Source organism: Sorex fumeus, unplaced genomic scaffold, assembly GCF_029834395.1.
Source record: "Sorex fumeus unplaced genomic scaffold, SorFum_2.1 ptg000047l, whole genome shotgun sequence".
NCBI classification, from domain to species: domain Eukaryota; kingdom Metazoa; phylum Chordata; class Mammalia; order Eulipotyphla; family Soricidae; genus Sorex; species Sorex fumeus.
Window position 1 is genome coordinate 33148126 of NW_026606104.1, and position 20560 is coordinate 33168685.

General features: G+C 53.2%; 1 protein-coding gene across 5 annotated transcripts in view; it reads left to right on the forward strand.

Annotated features, from left to right (window-relative positions):
- KAZN (kazrin, periplakin interacting protein) overlaps nt 1-20560 on the forward strand; it is a 1209760-nt gene that overhangs the window by 1096778 nt on the left and 92422 nt on the right. For all 5 annotated transcript variants that reach the window (XM_056122674.1, XM_056122677.1, XM_056122678.1 and 2 more), the window contains one exon: nt 6901-7092. In XM_056122674.1, coding sequence (XP_055978649.1) covers nt 6901-7092 — 192 coding nt within the window. The remainder of the gene's footprint in view (nt 1-6900; nt 7093-20560) is intronic.

A 20560-nucleotide genomic window follows, 5' to 3' on the forward strand; every position in this document is an offset into this window, starting at 1 on the left:
AACTGCCACTCCATCCAAGTCCACACACCCTGCTCGGGGACACCCCTGTCTCCACTGCCATCCACTAAGACCCTGCCATAGGCCCTGCGGTCCCTGTGTGCCTCCCACAGATGTGGTCACCGTCACTTCCTGCCGGGTAATAACCACTCAGAAGTTGAGAATGGGCTCAGGCTGGGACCTGCACCATGGAACCTGAACTCTGCTCATTGCTCTGTGGTAACCTAGTGCTCGTGCCTCAGTTTCTCCATCTGTTAAATGGGCTGGTGACCACAGGACCTACCTCACGGGATCACTGTGCGAATTCAGTTAGCAACCGCCTGTGAAGCACAGCAGAACCTGGAATGTGGAGTGTGGGAGAGAGTTTCAAATAGCAGGGATATGAGGGCGAGGGGGTGTGTCTCTGTGTGGGGGTGTGTCTACGCGGGTCTGTGTTTCCGGTGTGTGAATGTGTGTGTGTGGGGGGGAGGGTGAGTGAGTATATGTGTTCAGGAGTGAAGGTGTTTCTATGTGTGTCTGTGGGAGTGTGTGAGTGTGTGTGGGGGGGGAATGTCTGTGTGTGGGAGTCTATGTGAGTTCTGTGTCTGGGAGTGAGTGTTTATGGAGTGTGTTGGGAGTGTTTCTGGTGTGTCTGTGTGTCTCTGTGAGAGTGTGCCTGTGGGAGTATGTGTGTGGGAGAGTGTGTATGTGGAGGGGGGTGGGCGCTGTCAATTTGTTTAAAAAAATTGATTCAAGCATCTGCAGTAGGGACCACAGCCTCATTTCCTGCTTAAACCCAGATGAGTTTGAATTTGCTCAAAATCTCTTTGATTGTCCCAGGATCTGTGGAACCTAATCCCAGAGTTCCCAGAGTTTCTAGGCCCAAGCCTCAGAAAACAGCTTTACCCGCTGGGCTCTGCCTGGCACTGAGGATCAGGGTCCTGGGAGGCCAAGAGCAGCCCTTCTATGGTGATGGTCTCTTTCTTTGCTTCCCTGAGCTAGACGGTGGGGACTTAGCCACCATCCTGCTTCCGCCGGGCCCTTTCTCACTCCTTCCAGACCAGGACTGTGGCGTTGCTTTCTCTGCAGCTGGGAGGTAGGAGTGGCCAGATCCCAGCTTTGCTGCAGCTGAGACTGCATCTTCTCCCTTGCAAGCACACGGCTGTTGTAACTCACTCTGATAAAGTTACTATGTAGACCTCTGGCTTGGAAACACAGACAGACAGACCTACAGCTCCCTCTGGCATCTTTTGGCCCCCACCAGTTTCTCTCTCTCTCTCTCTCTCTCTCTCTCTCTCTCTCTCTCTCTCCCCTCTTCATTTATTTCTCTTCCCTTTCTTTGCTTTTAAGCCATATCCAGTAGTGCTCTCGGCCCTGAACTCAGAGGTTGCCCTGGAGTGCTTGAACAACCACGATGTGCTGGGGATTGAAGCTGATGTGCTGTGAGCCACCCCCCAGTCCCACCAGGCAGGTCTTGGATGATATCCTGCATGTATGAACCAGGACATTCTTCCCTTCTTCCTCTCCTGCCCCAGTGCACTCATAAACTGCAGCCTGGAGAAGGCCTGTCACACCCTCAGGGGCCTGTGTCAGAACCTTCCTTCTGTGTGGTACTGATTCCCCCACCCCTACCTAGATGGCACAATCCTGCCCACCGTAGCAAGGATCCCTGGGGGCTGCTGGACTAGCCATTGTCAAACTTGGACTTGACCCTTAGCACGGGCAGCAGTGGGTTAGGTGAACTGGTCAGTCAGCAGGAGAAACAGAGTCTCCCTGGGGCTAGGCAGCCCTGCCCAGCTGAGAGCCCTCCGGGCCTTGTTGCAGGTACAGGAGGCCCCCGCATAATGTGTGTTTTGCCCTGTGCATGTTGCCTCCTTGTTACATCATGGCTGCTGCAGCTCCTACCAGGAAGGTTACTTCTCAGGGTAGTAAGCAGGGAAGAGACAGAGCCTACTTATCTTTTTTTTTTCTTTCTTTCTGTGCTGTCTTTTCTTTTTTTCTGTAGGGACTTGTTCTTCCTCCTCACCAGCCAGATCTGGGTCATATGGACAAGCTAACTGGGAGACTGAACCCCCCCCCCCCCCACCTCCGGCCTATTTGAACCCCCAGGCATTGGTGGCATTCACCAACAAAAGTCTGGGCAGGCAGGGGCAGTGTGGGGAGGCCACACCCCTTTGCCCTTGAGAAGAGGCCCCTCTGGGCTTCTGCTGGCCTGCCTGCCGGCTTGGCTGCCCCAGGGGCAGCTCACTTGGTAACAGCAGCGTCCTCTGGGCCACAGAGCGCCGTCTCCCCGGCAACACAGACTTCCGGCTCCCGGGGCCAAGGGTTCTGCCGAGAGTGTGGCTTCCTTGGCCCTCAGCCCTCCCTGCTCCTGAGGTCTGTGGGCGCTGTGGCTGCCCAGCCTCCCCAGAAAGATGCGAGATCGTCTTTCCATTTTTTCTGCCCTTGGCAGCTGGTTTCTCCAGAAATGGTGACTTTATCCTCAGCCACTCTCCCACCTTTGGTCAACCCTTCCTGACCCTGTGACCAAGGGCCTAGGCTGTCCTGGGTGCTGGACAAATCCCAATGTCCTGACTCTGCCATCTCCTGCCCTCCAGGCCAGCTGTGTGCTGCCCCGTCCTGTAGGTGCAAGGGATGTGTGCGCTTGAAATAGGTCCAGGCAGCTGAAGGATTGAGGGAATCATTTGACTTAATTTGCACTGCAGTAGCCTCCCGGGACCAGTGGCTGGCCCTGAGCTCTATGCAAGCATGAGGCCTCAAGAGTGGACCTCTGTTTTCTGCATGGGGAGAAGAGCCTTGTGGGTCACATCCACGGAGGCATAACAGAGAGGACTCACTTTTAGGGCGCTGATACTAGCAGGGCCCAGAGTGGAACAGCGACTGGTCAGAGGGCACACAGCCAGGTTTGGGCCCCCTGGGAGGCAGAAAGCCAGACCTTGCCATCTCAACAAGGTGTGACCGTTTCAGAGGAGCAGGGGACTCGCTCCTCGCCTCTCCATCCCGCTCTGCAGATGCAGCATCTGAGAGAGAGAGAGGGGTCACGTGCCACGGCCCTGCATTCCCCCTCTGTGGGTTTGCTTGGGGACGGCCCTAAACTGCCCTTGGAGAGTGAGGCCACATGGAACTGGGTTTGCAGCCCAGCAGCGCAGGTGGGGAGAGGAAGCCTGGTCTAGCCTCTCTCTCTCTGGAGCCCTTTTTTCCATCGTGGTCTCCTAAGACTTGTGTTTTGCGGGTGCTACATCTGCTGTCCCGCCCTCCTGCTCCCTCTGGCTGCAGGACCCTTGTTAGAAAGGCAAATTTGTGTTGGCCACTTTGGGGTTTTTTGTTTGTTTGTTTTTTTCCTGCATTACTAAATTTTATTTATTCATGAAAACCTTTACTTTTTTCTTTTTTTAAAAAATTTTTATTAGTGAAACATCATGAGGTACAGTTGAAGACTTACAATTTTTTTGTGTTTGGGTTTCAGTTATACAATGATCGAGTACCCATCCCTCCACCAGTGCCCATTCTCCACCTTCCAGTATCCCTCCCTCCTCCCCATACCACCCAATCCCTGAAGCGGGGCATTCCCTTTTGGTTTTCTCTCTCCTTTTGGGTGCTATGGTTTGCAAAAGAGGCATTGAATGGCAGTCATGTTCGGTCTGTATCCTCCCAGGATGAGAGATGCTTGCTGAAAGTAGACTATGGACCGTATTGGCCACTTTGAGTCAAGAAGGACACCAGCCCCCCCCCCCCCTGGCTGTCAGCACCCCCCCCACTTGCTCTCGGCTGGCACCTGAGTCAGGGGCGCAGGCAGGACTGTGTGTGTCGACCCCCCTCCCCACCCCTCCCTTGGCAGGGGCCCTGCTTCCCAACTAGATCAAACACAGAAGGCCCCTTGACATTTGAATTGCAAATAAACAGTGAATCTTGTTTAGGAGAAGTGTGTCCCAAGCCAGTGTCCGATATATTTATGCTAAAGATTGTTGTTCCTCTGAGTCTAATTTTAACCGTGCATCTGAGTTTTGGTTTGTTGTTAGAGGGGGGCCTGGAAGGTGGGGGTGCGCTTGTTTTGCTTTGTTTTATTAGGCTAAATTTGGCTTCTCTGAATGGGAGACATTATCTCCCTCATGTGTACCCATGACAGCCCAGAGTGGGACTCTCTCAAGGCCAGGACTGGATTTGAAACGGGATTTGCTGGGATCCACCGACCCAGTAAAGGGCTCCTGTGACTTCTTCCCGGAAGTCCAGAGAAATCCAGATGAACCATCCCTGAAAAAAAAAAAACAGGAGAAATATCAAACCTTCTCTAATGCCTCTGTGTGCTTGCATGTGTATATGGATGTGTGTGTGTGTGTGTGTGTGTGCACGCGCGCGCATATGTGTGTGTGCATACATGTGAGACTATAAATGGGAAGGTGGTTAGTGTCACTCACCAGCCTGAGAGGGTCATGGTGGCCGTGGAGTGGGGGAAAGAGAAGGCTTGATCCGTCTGAGGCTCTCGGCAAGACATCATATTCCTTGTAGTCCTGGAGATGGGAAGTGCAAGCTCCAGGCACTGGGAAATTTGGGCTCCGGACAAGACCCTTTTCCTGCTCATTGACCATATTCCTTTGCTGGGCCCCGCGTATGAGGAGAGACTGAGGGAGTTCTCTGAAATTTTGTCTTTAAGATGCACCTCCCACCCCACCATGACCTGCCAATGGCCTCATTGTCATGGGGATTAGGTTTCAACATAGGAATTGGAGTGGGGTGGGGAGGACCACATAAGCCTTCAAGCTGAGGACAGCAGGAACTGCTGCTGGATTCATAGGTCCTGCTAGAGGTGGTGAGGTGGGCTGGCTGAGGTGCAGACCTTTTCTGATAGGACCCCCCCACCCACACCGTCCTCCTGTTCTTTCTCAGCGGGCCTTAGGAGCCTCCCACAGCCTGCCTGACTGCCCTTCGCAGCCCTGGGCTGCTGTGCCCCATCTTCTAAACCCGTATCAGATGCCCCTTGGGTCCCATGTGGGTATCAGCCTTGCTCCTTTATGGGTGCTGCCTCTGTCCCCCGGCGGCTCCCTTCTTTCCAGACCACCCACCACTCCCCCCAACCTGGGCCTGCTGTGTGGGCGGGGAGACCCCTCCCTCTCCAAGCAAACCTGATTTGGCAGGGAAAGACTGGGCCTATTCCTGGGCTGCACAGGAGGTGACGGATGTCTGAGGGCCCTCTGGGGGCCCCTGTGTTGATGCTGAAGTTAGGGCTTGTGGAGGCCAGCCGGTATCCCTACCTATGTTCACAAGGCCCATGACTCTCGCTGGGTACCAGGGGTATCGGCTGTGCTGCGTCTGTGGGACCCCATGGTGACCGATGAAGCGATTTCTCAGGCCCAGCTTCAGAGCTGTTCCCAGGGGGCACGTGGGTATCCTCCCGCCTTCCCCAGGGGTTTGTTCAAGCGTCCAAAGGGCTGCCAGGTTGGACAGCAGCTGGGGACTGCTTCAGGCCACCTGAGTGTGAAGAAGAACCGCAAGCCCCTCTGGTGGTCCCGACGTGAGATGAGTGTGGCCCCTTCCAGGGTGGCGGGGCCCAGACAAGCGTCAGATGTCTGTTGGGCCACCAGCAGAGGCAGCTGCTTGTCCCTGGGGGAGGGTCCAGCTCGGGCTGGAGGCCACAGGCCCTGCATTTCAGAGGGGCTGTCTTGTCTCAGGGGAGGCTGGACTCGGGGGGGATGGTACAGAAGAGTTGGTGGGACAGTAAGGACTCTCCTTACACAGGGGGCAGTGGACCCTGGTGGCCTTGGATGAGGTGGGGGGGCAGGGTTGGAGCTGATGCCGCCCTTTCCCAAGAAAGGCTTCCAGTGGTGAGTGGTCGCCTGGCCCAAGGACACTGCTCTACCCCCTCCCCCCGCATGCCCCTGTCCTGCTCCAGCCTGAGTCAGGATTGACCAGATCCGAGCGCTTTAGAGGATGCCAGGCGGACAGACCGAGGCCACTGGTGAGGGTGGCACCCGGGCTGCCTCCAAGGAGAAGGAGGAAGAATGGAGAAGGGGGGGGGGGGTATCCCTGTGGGAGGTGCTGCTGGGTGCAAGGCTCAAGACTGGAAAGGACCTGTCGAGGCCGCATGGGGTGCGGTGAGTGGGAGATGGGTCTGGACGCCGTGTCCTGCGGGTGCTCTTGGCAGAATCTCACGGAATCTCCTGGAATGGCCCTACAGCCCCACCTGACGAGCGCCCTGTCTTGGGGGAGCCCCGCCAGGCTGTTTCCTGCTGCTGCCCAGTGAGGATGTCCCCCTCCCTGCCCGTGGGACCCAGCTGGCTGAAGGATGCCTGTGGGTCCCTTCCCTGGCCAAGACTCCTCAGGAGTCGTGTGGCCTCATCCCCATCCCAGGAGGCTCTCTCTTTACAGGACCGGGTTTAGGGACACAGAAACCTTGGCATGGCCGCAGGCCCTACCCCTGAGACCCCGGGTTCCCGGGTCTGGGGTGTGCATGCTCAGCTGTGCCGGCAAGTGTGCGGAGGTGCCTCTCGCGGGGCACGGTTCAGAGCCCTGCTCCTGGGATGGATGGGCCCCCTCTGCTTCCCCCAGCCCTCAGCCTCCTCATCTGAAAACTGCCGGGCTTGTAGGGCTCAGGGGGGTTAATTCACCTGCCTCCTGTTTCTGCTCTTCATCTCACTCTCCTGCCCACTGGAGGAAGGGGCCTGCTCACCTCTGGCGAGGACCCCCTCAGCCCGGTGACAGCAGCCGGGGGTGGGGGGTGGGGCTGAGACAGTGTGGCTGGGTGTGGGGGTCCCACGAGGGAATGATGTGCAGACCTGGGGTGTGTGTGTGGAGGGTGCGGGGCGGGGGGGTTCTTCCCTGCACCTCTGCTGGAAAGGCCTTAAGGCAGAGCTGTCAGGTGAAGCCCAGGCCCTTCTGGACAGTGCCCAGACCCGGGAGTGTCCTCTAACCGGCGCCCTTGTCCCCTAGCGCTCCTGCGGGAAGACGTGTCTCGGCTCCAGGAGGAAGTGCACCTTCTCCGGCAGATGAAGGAGATGCTGGCCAAGGACCTGGAGGAGTCCCAGGGCGGCAAGTCTTCCGAGGTGCTGTCATCCACCGAGCTCAGGGTGCAGCTGGCCCAGAAGGAGCAGGAGCTGGTCAGAGCCAAAGAAGCGTTGCAGGGTGAGTGACAAAGCTGTGTAGGGGAGGTGGGGGCGGGGGCAGGGGGCTTGCCTGCTCTGGAGCTCAGGCCACAGTGGGCAGTGGGGACAGATGTGGGGGACAACAGGACCCCCGTGCTGAGCCCCCCCTAGCTGAGACGTCCTCCTCTCTCTTCAGCTAGAGCTCTGCCTCCGGTGGGGCTGGTGGCCTTGTCAGTCCCTTCTACCCGTGACCATGTGGTGTCCAGCCTGGAGGAGGTGTGTGTATGGGAGGGGGGTCATGGTCACCTCTTTCCAGGGTCTGGATGGCAGGCCAGCCCTGCTGCAAGGTCCCCAGTCCCCCAGTGCTCTTGGGTTCTTTGACACCTTTCCTTGTGGGGCAGTGTGATGCCAGGTTCTCTGCAGAAGGACATGAGTGTCCCCTTCTCAGCTCGCCTGGGGAGCGGGGATTTCTTGGTGGGGGAGGGGAGACAGTGGGAGTTCCCACAGCTGCTTGCCACATCCCAGGGCTGGGGCTGTGTCTCCCGTGACCTGAACATCCCCAGAGTGCTCCAGAAAGCAGAGCATGGAGCTATGGGGACAGCATAGCTCCTGAGGTCTGCCCTCATTCTCCTGAGTCCCCCTAACTCTTTGATTCTTCTGAGGGAAAAAGAAAAAAGCAGTTAACTGGGCAGCCTGCTCCCATTCCTCGTTTACTAGGATAATACTCTTTCACATGTTATGTTATTGTATAGACCTGCCCCCCAAACAGAGTGGCCCATCAAATCTGTTACATGGGCCAGAGATGTGGCTCAGTGGTCGGACACATGCTTGCGTATATGAGGTCCTGGGCTCACTCCGTAGTGCTGCAAAAATTGGAAAACCCAGAAGAATAAGAGTCTTTCTGGGTCTCTTCTGTAGCCCACCCCTGAGTAGTATTTCTAACTGGGGCACATCTCTGGTTCCCTTGGGCCTGCGTTTAGTCGCATGAGCTGACCTGGCCGCAGAGGGTTCTAGGAAACCCAGGTTCTAGCTGGGAGCCTCTGTCCCAGCCACACGTCTCAGTGATGGGGAGGAGGCAGTGGGCTTTGCTGGGCGGGGATCCTAAGAGCCATCCCTGGGAGCTCTGCCCAGCGTCCCTGGAGACAGGCCGGCTCCCAGGTGTTGCTCCACCTATGCTCAGGTGACCAGGGGTGGGGGGTGGGGGTGGGTGAAGCCGGGGCTCCTGGGCTGCCCTTGGAATCATCTCCCTGGCCCAGCACATGCTACCCTGCACAGCTGAGAGCTTCTGAGGCTGGGGACTTTATTCCCCTTCCGGTCGTGTTCTGGGTGGTCTCCCGAGCTGGTGCGCCAGTGGGCAGTGGTTTGTGCTGTGTGTATCACGGTTCAGCTGATACTGCGGGATTGGAAGGCTCTGTGCGAAACGTATGCTCTCCTCTCCCCCTCACTTCCCTTCCTGTCATCTATTTTTTGTGACTCTGCTCAGGGCTTTTTCCTCGGCTCTGTCTCTGCTCAAAGGTCATTCCTCACAGGGCTCAGGGGACCATATGGGGTACCAGGGGTCAAACCAAGGTCAGCCTTACCCGCTATCCATCTCTCCATCTCCCCCCGCCCTCAGTTTTTAACAGATCCATTATTTGCCTTGTTTCCTCCCCGCCCCCCCCCCCCCCCCCCCGCTGCCCTTCCCTCTGTTGCCGAGTTGTTGTGATGCCGGGGTCCCTTGCATGCCTTGGCTGGGGTGCTCAAACCCTCTTGTCTGTGCTGTTCCCCCAGGGGTGTCATATCAAATTGCAGAGCTCACCATGGGCAGTGCTCCTTTGGGTGTGGTGTCTGTGTACAGGCTCGCACTTCTTACGTGAGGCCCACGAGGGGTGGCCGGTGCCCACAAACCTGCCTGTAGTATGGCCAGAGCAGTTGGCAGTGGCAGAGATCACAGACCACAGGGCTGCCAGCATCATGCGCTGTGTATGGGGGACACCAGGGATTAAAACTCAGGACTTTACACTTAAAGCAGGTGCTCTGCTTTGTAATTGCCAGCTATGATTTCTCTGAACCAAACACATCCTCTCTCTCTCTCTCTCTCTCTCTCTCTCTTTCTCTCTCTCTCTCTCTCTCTCTCCTCTCTCTCCACACATACCCAGAAGTCTAGGAAGGTCTGTGCCAGTAACTTCCAGCTTCCCAGGGACCAGCCTCATTTATTTATTTATTTATTTATTTGTTTATTCATCCATTCATTCATTCATTCATTTTGGCTTGGGGACCACCCCTGGTGGTGCTCAGGGTTTACTTACTTCTGACTCTGTGTTCAGGGACCACTCCTAGCAGTCCTCAAGGGACTATGTGTGGTGTTGGTTGGCCGAATGCAAGGCAAGCACCCTACCTACTGTACTATCTTTCTAGCCACCCTCCCCTTCACCTCATCTTTTGACCTCCTTGGAATGGAGACCCATGTCTCTGTACTCCCTGATGCACTCTGACCCCTGACATGCTTCAGCCTTGCTAGACTGTCTGACCTGTGTGGAGCCAGGCTGCCCAGGAAGCAGTCAGCACCCGTATTTGTCACCGGAACAGAGTGCCTGCCACCCAGCCTGGACCAGAGAGGGCGACTCCAGCCACAGTTGCCTTTCTAGGCCTCAGCTCTTCCTAAACCCAGAGGAAGGGATGGGGGCCTGAGCGTCCTGCCACCCCCTGCCCCCCGCCCCCCCAGAACCCAGTTTCTGTCACGCAGCCTTGAATGATGACTTGGTGAGGCCGTACTGGTGAGGGCAGAGTGGTGGGGATGTGTTCCCACACAGGCCTCCCCTCCTCCATCCCCCCAGGCTGCTCTCTCACCCCTCACCCGCAAGCTTCCCGGGACCCTGAGCCTCCCGATTTAGTGGCTCCTGGGATGAGCCATGATCCCACCAGCAAAGACTGGCCAGTGCTCGTTCAAGAAAAGCTTTATGGAGCACCCTCCGAGTGCCAGCAGGGGGCCAGGCATGTGGTCTGCAGCCGCCCACCCTGCCAACCCCCTTTCACGTGTAGGGATGCCTGCAGGGGGTGCAGGGAGGTTTGGAGATTTGGCTCAGGTTCCAGAACTCAGTGCTAGCAGCAGAGCTGGGAAACTCTGCCCCCTATGGGGACAACCCCCCCCTTTCCTCTGCATGTGGTCACTGGGCATAAAGTCGGGGGTGGAGGGGGAGTGGGGGGCGGGAGACAGGAAGCCATCGCCGTGTAGCAAGTGGGACGCACTTGTGGATCCCAGTGTGTGATCTTGGGCAGACTGCTTAAGCTCTCTGAGCTGTGTTCCCTTGCTGAAGGGAGCAGTATAAACCCCATATTTCTTATAATTGGTGTGCGTGACAATAACGTATGAGAAGTATTCCTTAGGATTGTCATGAGGATTACATAACATGCAACATGCTTAGCCCGATGCCTGTTACCTGTTATTTGTGCCAATACATAATGATTATATGAGAAGGGACTTGATGCCCCTCCTGGGAACTTCTTGGAGAGGTCGGTCATCTAATTCCCAGATCTTAGACCACCTCAGTCAGGATAACTGCGTTTTGGATAAACAGCGAGGTCCTGCCTGGCTTTCATCAGAGTTAGGAATCAACGCTTCCTTCCAGCCTCTGTGACCAAATCACCATCAGATGCTGTCAGGAGGAGACCGGGGCCCGAGAGGGCTTTAATGTGTCTGTAATGAGGAGAAGACAGGTACTGGGTGACACTTGGCTTGCGGCCAGCATCCCTGCAGTGAGGAGACACCAAGTCCCCCAAATACTCCTACTCCTGCAGGTCCCTACCATTTACGTTCCAACCTCACTGCGCCCCCTCCTTTGATTTGGGGTGGGATGGGATGGGAATTTTCCAGCCTCTGAGAGGCTTGGAAACTCAGAACAACACCTCAAACATCAAGCCGATGTCCAGGCAACAGGATGCATCAAGTCTGGAGAGACAAGAGGCCCTGGGCATGAGGGTGAGATATTGGGGGAAGAAGAGGGGTCTCCTCAGGAGCAGAAGGCACAGCCTGAGCTGTGTCCTAGGGAGTGAAAGCTCTGCCCAGGACCCCAACCTAAAGGTGGGACCCACGGGTTCTCCAGGACCCCTCAATTTTGCTGCTCTCGTCCTGCATCAAAGCATGACAGAAACGATCATTATGAAAATTTGCCTCCTGCCTTTTTTTTTAATCACTTAGCAGCGTGTCGAGAGTATGCCGAGCATTTTCCCATAACAATAAATGCTCTTTGAAAACATAATTTTTAATGACTTCATAATGTTCTACCAAATGGAGGCGCCATAATTTATTCAGCCATTTCCCTCTTATTAGACATTTACGCTGTTGCCGCTTTTTTCTTTCTGGTCTTGCTGTTATGTAACGCGGCTCTGGAGCCCTGTGTGTGTACGCCGTTTTATTTCCTGAGGGTAGTATCTGTCTGACTTCGTGGTCTCAGGGGCACCGTATACTTTTGTACAATTGAGGACCACTCAAGAGAAGATTTATGTGGTTTTGTTTATATCAGTATTTACCATTTTAGAAATTAAATCTGAAGACAGGCAGCAGAGAGATAAGTATAGGGTTAAGCACTTGCCTTGCAGGTTGACCAGCCCCAGTCCGATCCTCAGCATCACTTACAGCCCTCTGAGCAGCCAGGAGTGATTCCTGAGCACAGAGCCAGGAGTAAGGCCTGAGCACAGCCAGTTATGACCGAGACCCTACCTCCATCCCCTACCAAAGAAATAGAAAGAATGTCTAAATCTTCACTAACAATAATAAACTCGTTATGTAAGTCTTTGACATGCATTTATTTTTCAAATGTTTCTTAATTTTAAGAATGTTCAGGATAACTGTTTTTGTCAGTTTCTTTCGTTTTGTTTTCTGAAACAGAGACTTGCATGAGAGAGCAGTATCGTTAGCCAAACTTGTTTGTTCTGGTTTTGTGGAAGAGAGTTGAATTCTTATCTCTGCTCCTTCATCAGCCCTTTGTGATGTGTTGATTTGGTTTAAAATCTGGTATCCCACAACTCCTGAGCTGAGACTAGATTAGGTTGGGGGGGGGGGGGGAGTTGGTATCATACATATTAGTTTGGAAATTATTGCAGTAATTTAGGTGAAAAATGCAGCAGACCAGGTTTGTGGCAGTGGACAAAATGAAAAGTGGTCAGCTGCTAAATATGTTCTGATTAGGTCTGATTGTGATTCAACAGAATATGGTAAAAGACTGGACACTGTAGGCAAGAAAAATAGGAGCGTTGTTCATTTTAATGACTGAATTTCAAAAATCTCCAGAATAAAACTAGAATATATTGTGATTGAAAAAAATAAAAAATTAAAAAAAAAATAAAATCTGGTATCCCATAGCTATGTAGCTGGAACATGAAGGTTCACATTAATTGTCCCTTTTTTTCCCTGTAATTGTGGATGTTCTTCTTTGATGCCATACTAAAACTCGCCAAACTCTTCTTATTTAGGGGTTTGCTAAATAAGCGTGGAGTCAGAAAATTGTTTCAGTAACAGTTCTGTCTTCCATTACAATGGACAAAGCTGTTGATCTGATCTGCACTTGAATGGACACTGAACCCACACGTGATTTTTTCTGATGTCTCACACTGATCACTTGGAAAATATTGGTTCACGGAGTGCTGCAGATGTCTCCACTGTCGGCACATTTCATCCCCGAGCATCCAAAACATCACATTGTTCACATCACCATCCGCTTCCCCGGGAAAGTCTTAGGGTCATGAGAAGCTGTTCAAGTCCTAGGGGCAGATCAGGTTTTGCCAGAATTCTTGTTTTGGCTTTGGAAGCTCAAGTTTGGCCATTGGCAAGAAAATACTGTCACTTGTTCCACAAATAAGAGGCTCGTTTACTTTATTTGTTAAGTTTGTTTAGCAGTTTGCCAGATACCATATTTTGTATGTGAGTCATTTTGTTTTTTAAAGTACAAGTGGTATTCTGTGGAAAAAGTGGGGACTTTAGCTAAACTCAAACAATTACACAGATTTTTTATTTTTTTGACGCTGTCATTGTATGGAGCCCAAGAGCTTTAACCATATTTCCCATTTTATTAAAATATGTGTACTCAGGGATCAAATTTTAATAAAATGAATCATTTTTACTGCTTCATCAAGGACGTTCTGAAATCTAGCTATCCCTTTTCTCACCTAAGAGGACATGGTATAAGAGCATAATGACTATTAATATGATTTGATGCCAACACCCTGATTTCTGCTAAGACAGCGACATTTTACCCAATAATCCCTTTGCACCAAAGTACAAAAGTACAAGCCCACTGAAAAGCTTAACCAAGGGCAAACACATCTGAGTTTCCTTATGTGCAGTCTTCTTTCTGGACCTCTGATGTGTTTCTTGGTGGAGATACTGGTGGTGACAGCGGGTGTTTTTGAGCACCTCGAGTGGACCCAGCACTGAGAGCTCAAGTTTATTTTGCCCTCCCAGGAAGCCCCTGAGGAGGGGTTGCAGATGTGCTAGATCACACAGCAGTAAGTACCTGGTGAGGCCAGGTAGGACATCGGTACCACTTTAGAAGCCTTGGATGGTGCCAAAAGAGGTAGGGATGAGGGAGCCGGGCATACAGAGGCAAGAAGACCAAACTGTGTGATTCAGGATGGAGGGGTTGGGGAGATGCCAACCCCTGTTGAGATTAATAGTTACAGTGAATCAAAGGTCACACATGTGTTGGAGGACCATGGAGGCTCTGAGCATCAGGAGGTGGGATGTTTGAAACTTTCCCATTCCTTTTCCCTCTCTCCTTGCTATTGTGGCCCACCTCTCTCCTAGCAGGTGGATATATGTGAGTTCTTATTATTTCCAGATGTGTCTGTGGAGCCTCTCCCTCTCTCCTCCAGGAGCTTGGCATTTACTCTTCCTTCTCTTCCGCCCCCCGCCCCCATGCTCACTCTTTCTGAGTGGGGGGGTCAGCCTCCACTTCCTCCTCATCCTTCCCTGGTCTTCTCTGCCTGGTGGCCCCAGCGCCTGTGACTGGCAGACTGAGGCCCCACCCCTGCCCCGGGAGGTCTATATCTGAATTCCTAGAACCTGTGCATTATTTTGGATTATGTGGCAAAGGGGAATGAAGGTTGCTCTGAAGAAGTCCCTGCAAGGGGGCATTATTCTCCATCACTGGGTGGCGTGGCAGGAAGGTCAGAGTCAGAAGACTGGGGCCTGAGTGGGGAGGGCATTTGCCTTGTGCGCGACTAATCCAGGTTCAACCCCTAGCATACCATATGGCCCATCAGCCTGCTAGGAGTGATTCCTGAGTGCAGAGTAAACGCTGAGCATTGCTAGGTGTGGCCCAAAGACAAAACAAAGAAACTAAAAAAAAACAAAACAGACTCAGAGAAGGCCTCCTGTGGGCAGAGAGGGCGGAGATTCCAGGAGATTATTGAATCCCCCACTGCTGGCTTTGAAGCTGGGGAGTGTCTAGGAGCCAAGGCATGTGGCTGTGCTCTAGACACAGAACCGGATTCCCTGCTCAAGGCTGCATGGAGATCTTAGCCCCACCCTCAGCTTGACTTGCCTCTTGGGTTCACAGCCATCACTGCGGTGCTTTGTCACAGGTGGAATATTTCCTCAAGAGCCTTTTGTTCCCTGTACCTTGAGCGATAGCACAGCAGGTAGGGCGTTCGCCTTACAAGCGGCCAACATGGCCGACCCGAGTTCGATTCCTCCGCCCCTCTCGGAGAGCCCGGCAAGCTACCGAGAGTATTGGATATGCCAGACACAGTAACAACAAAGTCTCCAATGGAGACGTTACTGGGCCCGCTCGAGCAAATCGACGATCAACGGGAGGGCCTTTTTACCTTGCACCCTGGGCGCTGAACTCTCTTGGGTCTCAACACAGAGCCCCGTGTCCACGCAAATTCACTCATGGTCTCTTGCAAGATTCAGCCCAGAACCAGCCTCACGAGCAGGACAGAGCAGATGACTATTGAGTGTGAGGGAGAGGTGACATGAGTTTCCCCCTGAGCAGCAGTCAGCCCTGTCGGGCCCTTTGCCAATCTCAGAACCATCGCCCGCTGTAGACCAGCACTTGGAAGGAAGCAAGCTTTATTAAATTTGGCCGGTCGACACCCTTTCCCTACACAGAGACCCTTCCTTCCCTGTGGCTCAGAACATACGGGACAAATAGAACCCAGCCCGGAAGCCACCACATACTCAGTGCAAGTTGACGAAATAATAAGCTGTTGGAGTTGGCCAGTTAGGCGTGTGGGTAAGAATCCCTGTCACAGAGCTTCCTACCTTAGAAAGTTCTAGGCACCGTGGGAGGAAAGACTGGGGGGGGGGGGGGGGGGGACATAAGTGTCCACGAAATTCCCAGCAGTGTGGCCATGGCCTGGCTGCAGAGAGTGAGGCAGGAGGCGGCCTGGTGGCTGTTGGTCGGATAGAGCAGTGAGCCACTGAGGCCAGGCTGGTATGGCCCACCTGCTTCTCATAAACACATCCTTGTCTGCCTCACACCGTGGGCTCTCGACAGTGAGCTGGTATCCCCTGTCTCCTTCCCATATCCACCCTCTAGTCCTTGTCTTGTTCCTCTCATCAAAGATGTGTGTAGCATCTGGGAGGCTTATTACCCTGGGTGGAATTTCTCTTTTCCCCTGGATATATCAGATGCATGAAGCTACCTCAATTTCTTCCATTTAGCCTGATGACCATCACGGGGCTGCTGCCCGTGGGGGTGGAGGGCCTCGAGCCAGCCTCTCTGTCCCTCAGCCCTGATGTGGGGGATGGAAGATTTTAGCAGCCAGTGGAAGTTTCCAGGAAGTTTTAGCTTCACAGACCAAACATCTTCTTACACTGTCACTAACTTCTTTTAAATACTGTCCACTGATACCATCCGACAACCTTCTTAGCCTGCAGACGTGGTGAAGTTGAGAGTGAGTAGAAGGAGCTCCCCCTCCCCAAAATCTTTGCCATCCTGATGGAGTTGTTGACTGGGCCACCTGTCTCCAGCAGGTTGAGCCTGGGCCCTGACACAAGTGGTTGTATTTCTAAAATAGTCACATCCCTTAAAAATAAGTAACTCTTGGGTCAAACATGTAGCTCAGTGGTAGAGCACTTGTCCTGCACATGCAAGGCCCTGAGTTTAATACCCAGAGCCATAAAACCATTACAATCAACAACGAATCTTTTTTTTCTAGTTTGAAATTTACAGAAAAGTGGTGCCAAGTTCCGCTTAGCATCCTCCTGTGGTACCTCGCACAAGTGTTATTAAACTTGTGAGGTCCTATTTGCTGAGGTCCCATTGGCCAGAGCTAGTCTTGTGACCAAACCCAGCTTTTCCTGTGGGGCAGTGAATCCCAGGTGGTAGGGTTCATTGGCCACCTATACTATGCCCCAGCCCCCGAGATCATTTTAAGGAGAATTGTTTCCAGACTCTGCCCTAAAGTCTGGGAACACTGCGGCTGATGGTGAGCTTATTGCAACAAACCCAGTTCCTCTGGGCTCCGTTGCTTCATATCTGCTTTTATGCCTGACTGATGTCTTCTCTCCTCATCTTCGTCTAGGGTGTCTCCATCTAGATAGCTTAACTCTGTGCATTGGAAAGGCAGCCAGTCCCAATTCCATAGACCTCACTCCCTGTCTCCCTCATCCCCCTGCCTTGGTCCCTTCAACCAAAAAATTGCCCAACCAGCTTCTCCTTTAGCACCCTCGGGGCCACTCAAGGGACTCCGTGAGTTATCAGTGTTCTCAATATGGAAACCTTCCCATTGTCCTGAGAAAAACAGAAAGACTACTTAGTTGGAAAATGCATCTATCCCCCCTCTTGGATTCATCCCTCATATATATCCGATACTCGTTTGGGAAGTAGGTCCCAGTACACATCCTCTCTCCCTCATTCGGGGCGGGGGGGGGACCCACTTGTATATGCACCCATTTTGCATTTGGAATAACTGAGGTCTGATCACGTCATGGATTACTTTTAGAAATAATCATTTGAGTCAGCACTCCCTGCAGCAGCTGCTCCATCCTTCCTAACACTATCATTAGCTGGGTAGATTTCAGTAGCCTCTCCAGAAAGGAGAAAGGGAGGTTAAGATCTCTCTGAGGTTTCCTGAGAAGTAGGTTTGGGAGCCAAGGGCCTGTGAGCCTGGTTTCCAAGCCTTTGTTCTGGGCAGACATCTCTTTGGTTTTGAGGGTGGCAAAGGGAGTTATAGCAGGAGGAGATGGAATGTCATGGGGGGAGGGGTGGGGACAAAGAAATGTCTGGTTTTGGAAGCGTGGCTAGCACAGGTGTCCCTCAGAGGCCCTGCTTGGCAACAGACTTTATGGGTTGACTAGTTGTAAGTCAAGGGATAAAGGCTTCAGTACTGGACTCAGGAGCCTGGCGCTTTCCTCCCACCCCTCCACTGCCCACCCCCCTCACCCCCCTCCATCCTGTCCATGTCCCTGAGAATCAGCTCATGCCCCAGGAAATGCCTGTGGTCATGGATGTGGCAGTGGCCCAATTGTGACCTTCAGCTTCTCACATCCTAGGAAGGCTGTGAGGAGGGGAAGGAAACTTGGTGTGAGGAAAGCTGGGAGCCCACCAGTCCTGCCCTTTGGAAGGCTTCAGCCAGATGCAGTGTCTGTCTGTCACCACCTCCCTCCTGAAGGCTCCAGGGCATGCACAGGACCAAGAAATTCACCCTGGCCACCCTGGAAGCAGAGCTATGGCATGAGCCAGAGAGGGGACCCCTTCGGGAGGGAACCCCTTCAGAACTGGCTACGTACCAGGCCCAGGGTGCTATGGACACATGGTCGCGTCTAACACAGGGTCTGAGCTTTGAGTCTCCTCAGCTTTCTCAGGGGAGACTCTCTTGGCCCCAGAGGGCACTGCAGTGGCCAGCCGGGCTCTGTGTGGGGGCCCCCAGAGCAGTCAGTGTGGCATGCATGTGGCGAACAGGGTGACTTGGCTTCACTCAGGTCCTGTAGGTCTGACCGTGGCCCTTCCACAACCAGCCATGACAGCAAACCCATACCTCACCTCACATCTCAGAACAAGCCCACGCCGTGTGTGGGGTAAGCCTGACTGCAGTTGGGGAAACCGAGGCCCCCACGAGGGCCTCATACAGCTTGCAGCTTTGAGTGGTGGAAGCCCTCACTTACCGGCCTGCGGTTCCCTTTGATGGGTAGAAATGGCTTCGCTGCATTAACTGTCTCCCAGCCCCACTCCCTGAGATGCCGAATCACCCCTCGCTGCAGTCCTTTTCACCAGCTGTTGTTCTAAGCCCAGGGTGAGGGCTGAGATAGGGGTGCCTTATCCATTAGCAAAGTAGAAAAAAGACAAAAAAGGTCCCATTTCTTCCACCCCCCCCTCCCCACTGTTGTTTTGTTTTTGAGCCACACCCAACAGTGCTCAAGGCTTCCTCCTGGCCCTGTGCTCAGGGATCACTCCTGGCTCAGGGCACCATATGAGATGGTGGGGATCAAGCCCAAGTTGGCCGCGTGCAAGATGGTAGGTTGGCAAGTGCCCTACCTGCTGCAGCCCCCCCACCAAATTCTATTACTTATGGTGATCACATCCTAGAAGAGTGTGCTTGTTGCTTACACTGTTGAATGAACTTACCCCCCTGTGGGGGGGATGTTCACACCCAATGGGGGTTGCAGCAAACACCCCCACTTTGCTGCCATAACATGATTCTGTGAGTCAAAGCCTTGACTCGGATGGTGATTCTCTGTTTCAGGAGGCACAGGTGGGCAAGGAAATGAAGTCTGGTCTCACCACAGTGTGGGGGGTTGCCCCATGCTGATGTACTGTTGGAGCTTCTGAGCACCCCTTGCCTACATCATGCCTATGAGGATGCCTGGTTTGCTGGTGCCAGAGCACCGATAGGTGGTCCCCAGCTTAGGAGGCAGACGTCCTCCACCGGTGGGGAGCATACCAAGAAACCCCTCTGCTTCGAAGCTTCTCCCAGCCCGACCTCAGACATCACTGCCCACCACTTCCGTCCTTGGGCCATGTTGTCTTAGTGACACCAGCACAAGGTCAGCAGTCTCCACACTGTGAAAGGCATGTGGCTCAGAGAAGCGTTTGTGTCCATCTTTGTGAAAAGTGCCGTTTGCTAGAGAGGGAGGAATAAGGATCAAGACAAGCCAGGAACTTGGTAACAGCAGCATCCTACATGCATGCCCGAGGAGATTGCCGGGACCATGCAGACATGGAAATGTTGAATGGGTTGAGACAGGGCCCAGTTCTTCCACCCCTCGGGGCTGATGCACCCATACACAGCTGGGCCCTGCAGCTTTAGCTCCATGTCTCCAAACATTTGGAAGCACCCCAAATGTCCATAAGCAGAGGAGTGGGTAAACCAGGATGCACATCCTCCCTGAGACTGAATCCAACTCAGCAATAAAGAGGCACACTTCGATCCCTGCGACAGAATGGAGGCTCTCAACTAGGCAGAACAGACAGTTCCAGAAAGAAAGAGCATCTCCTGTATGATTCCATTGACAGGAAACTCTGGGAGATGAAGTAATTCTGTAGGAACAAAAAGATCAGTGATTATCTGGCGGATGGAGGTGGGCCAGGAGGACAGGCTCACCAAGGGGAGAAGATGATGCTTTGGGGGTGCTGGGGACCACCATCTTGACTATCTCAATTGTGAAGATGGTTTTGCAGGCGGTAGTGTAGCTCAGACTATATTACATGCTAATGTCAAGTGTGAGCGGCTGATTATATCCCAACAACCAGTAGAGTTGTTTTAAAAAGAAGGTGGTAGATTTGGAGTCCTGGCAATGGGATGCATTCAGAACCCCACAGGCCACATCACTGTGTTGGTCTCTAGTTTTGCCTTCCTGCCCTGTTTGCTGTTTACTGGGCTCAGCTGGCCACATAGGGAACCTGGGTGATACCTGGGGGCCAGGCTGACTCTGTAGTCAACTCTAAAGGTGGGCAGAGAACCGAGGGCACAGAGAAGCCTGTTTCTACATGCTGAGTGTGCCACGGCTCCCAGGCTCGCATTCCAGGAACAAAGCAGTGAGGTCCTAGGCTGGCTGTGCCAAGTCCCGGGCTTCTGGCCCAGCTCCCTAAATAGCTGTAACCGCAGAGACTGGCCAGCAACTAAGTCCCAGATGAGGATCCCCAGGCATTGGAACCCGCCTCCAAACACAAGTAAAGGAGAATCAGGTTGCTCTCCCCCTCTCTCTCTCCTTTCCTCTCCCCCCTTCCTCTCTCTCTCTCCCTCCCTTCTCTCTCCCTCCATCTCCCGCCCTCTCTTTCTGTCTCTGTCTCTCTCTCTCTCTCTGTCTCTCTCTCTGTCTCTCTCAGCTAAAAAGACCAATTTAGAAACAGACTTCTCATTTGGCTCAGAGCCAGGTACTCCAGTAGGCAAAAGTACAAGGTTAAAATTCAATGGTTCCATAGTATCTTAAAATGTGTAGTTCGATTTGATGTGCGTCCATAATTCATTCAACTGTTTATTCATTGACTGGTGCACAGGCTATAAACCCCATGATGCCTTTTAGATCACCCAGCCCATCTTTCAGATGAAGACTGAGGGACAGAGAAGTGATATACTGATAACAG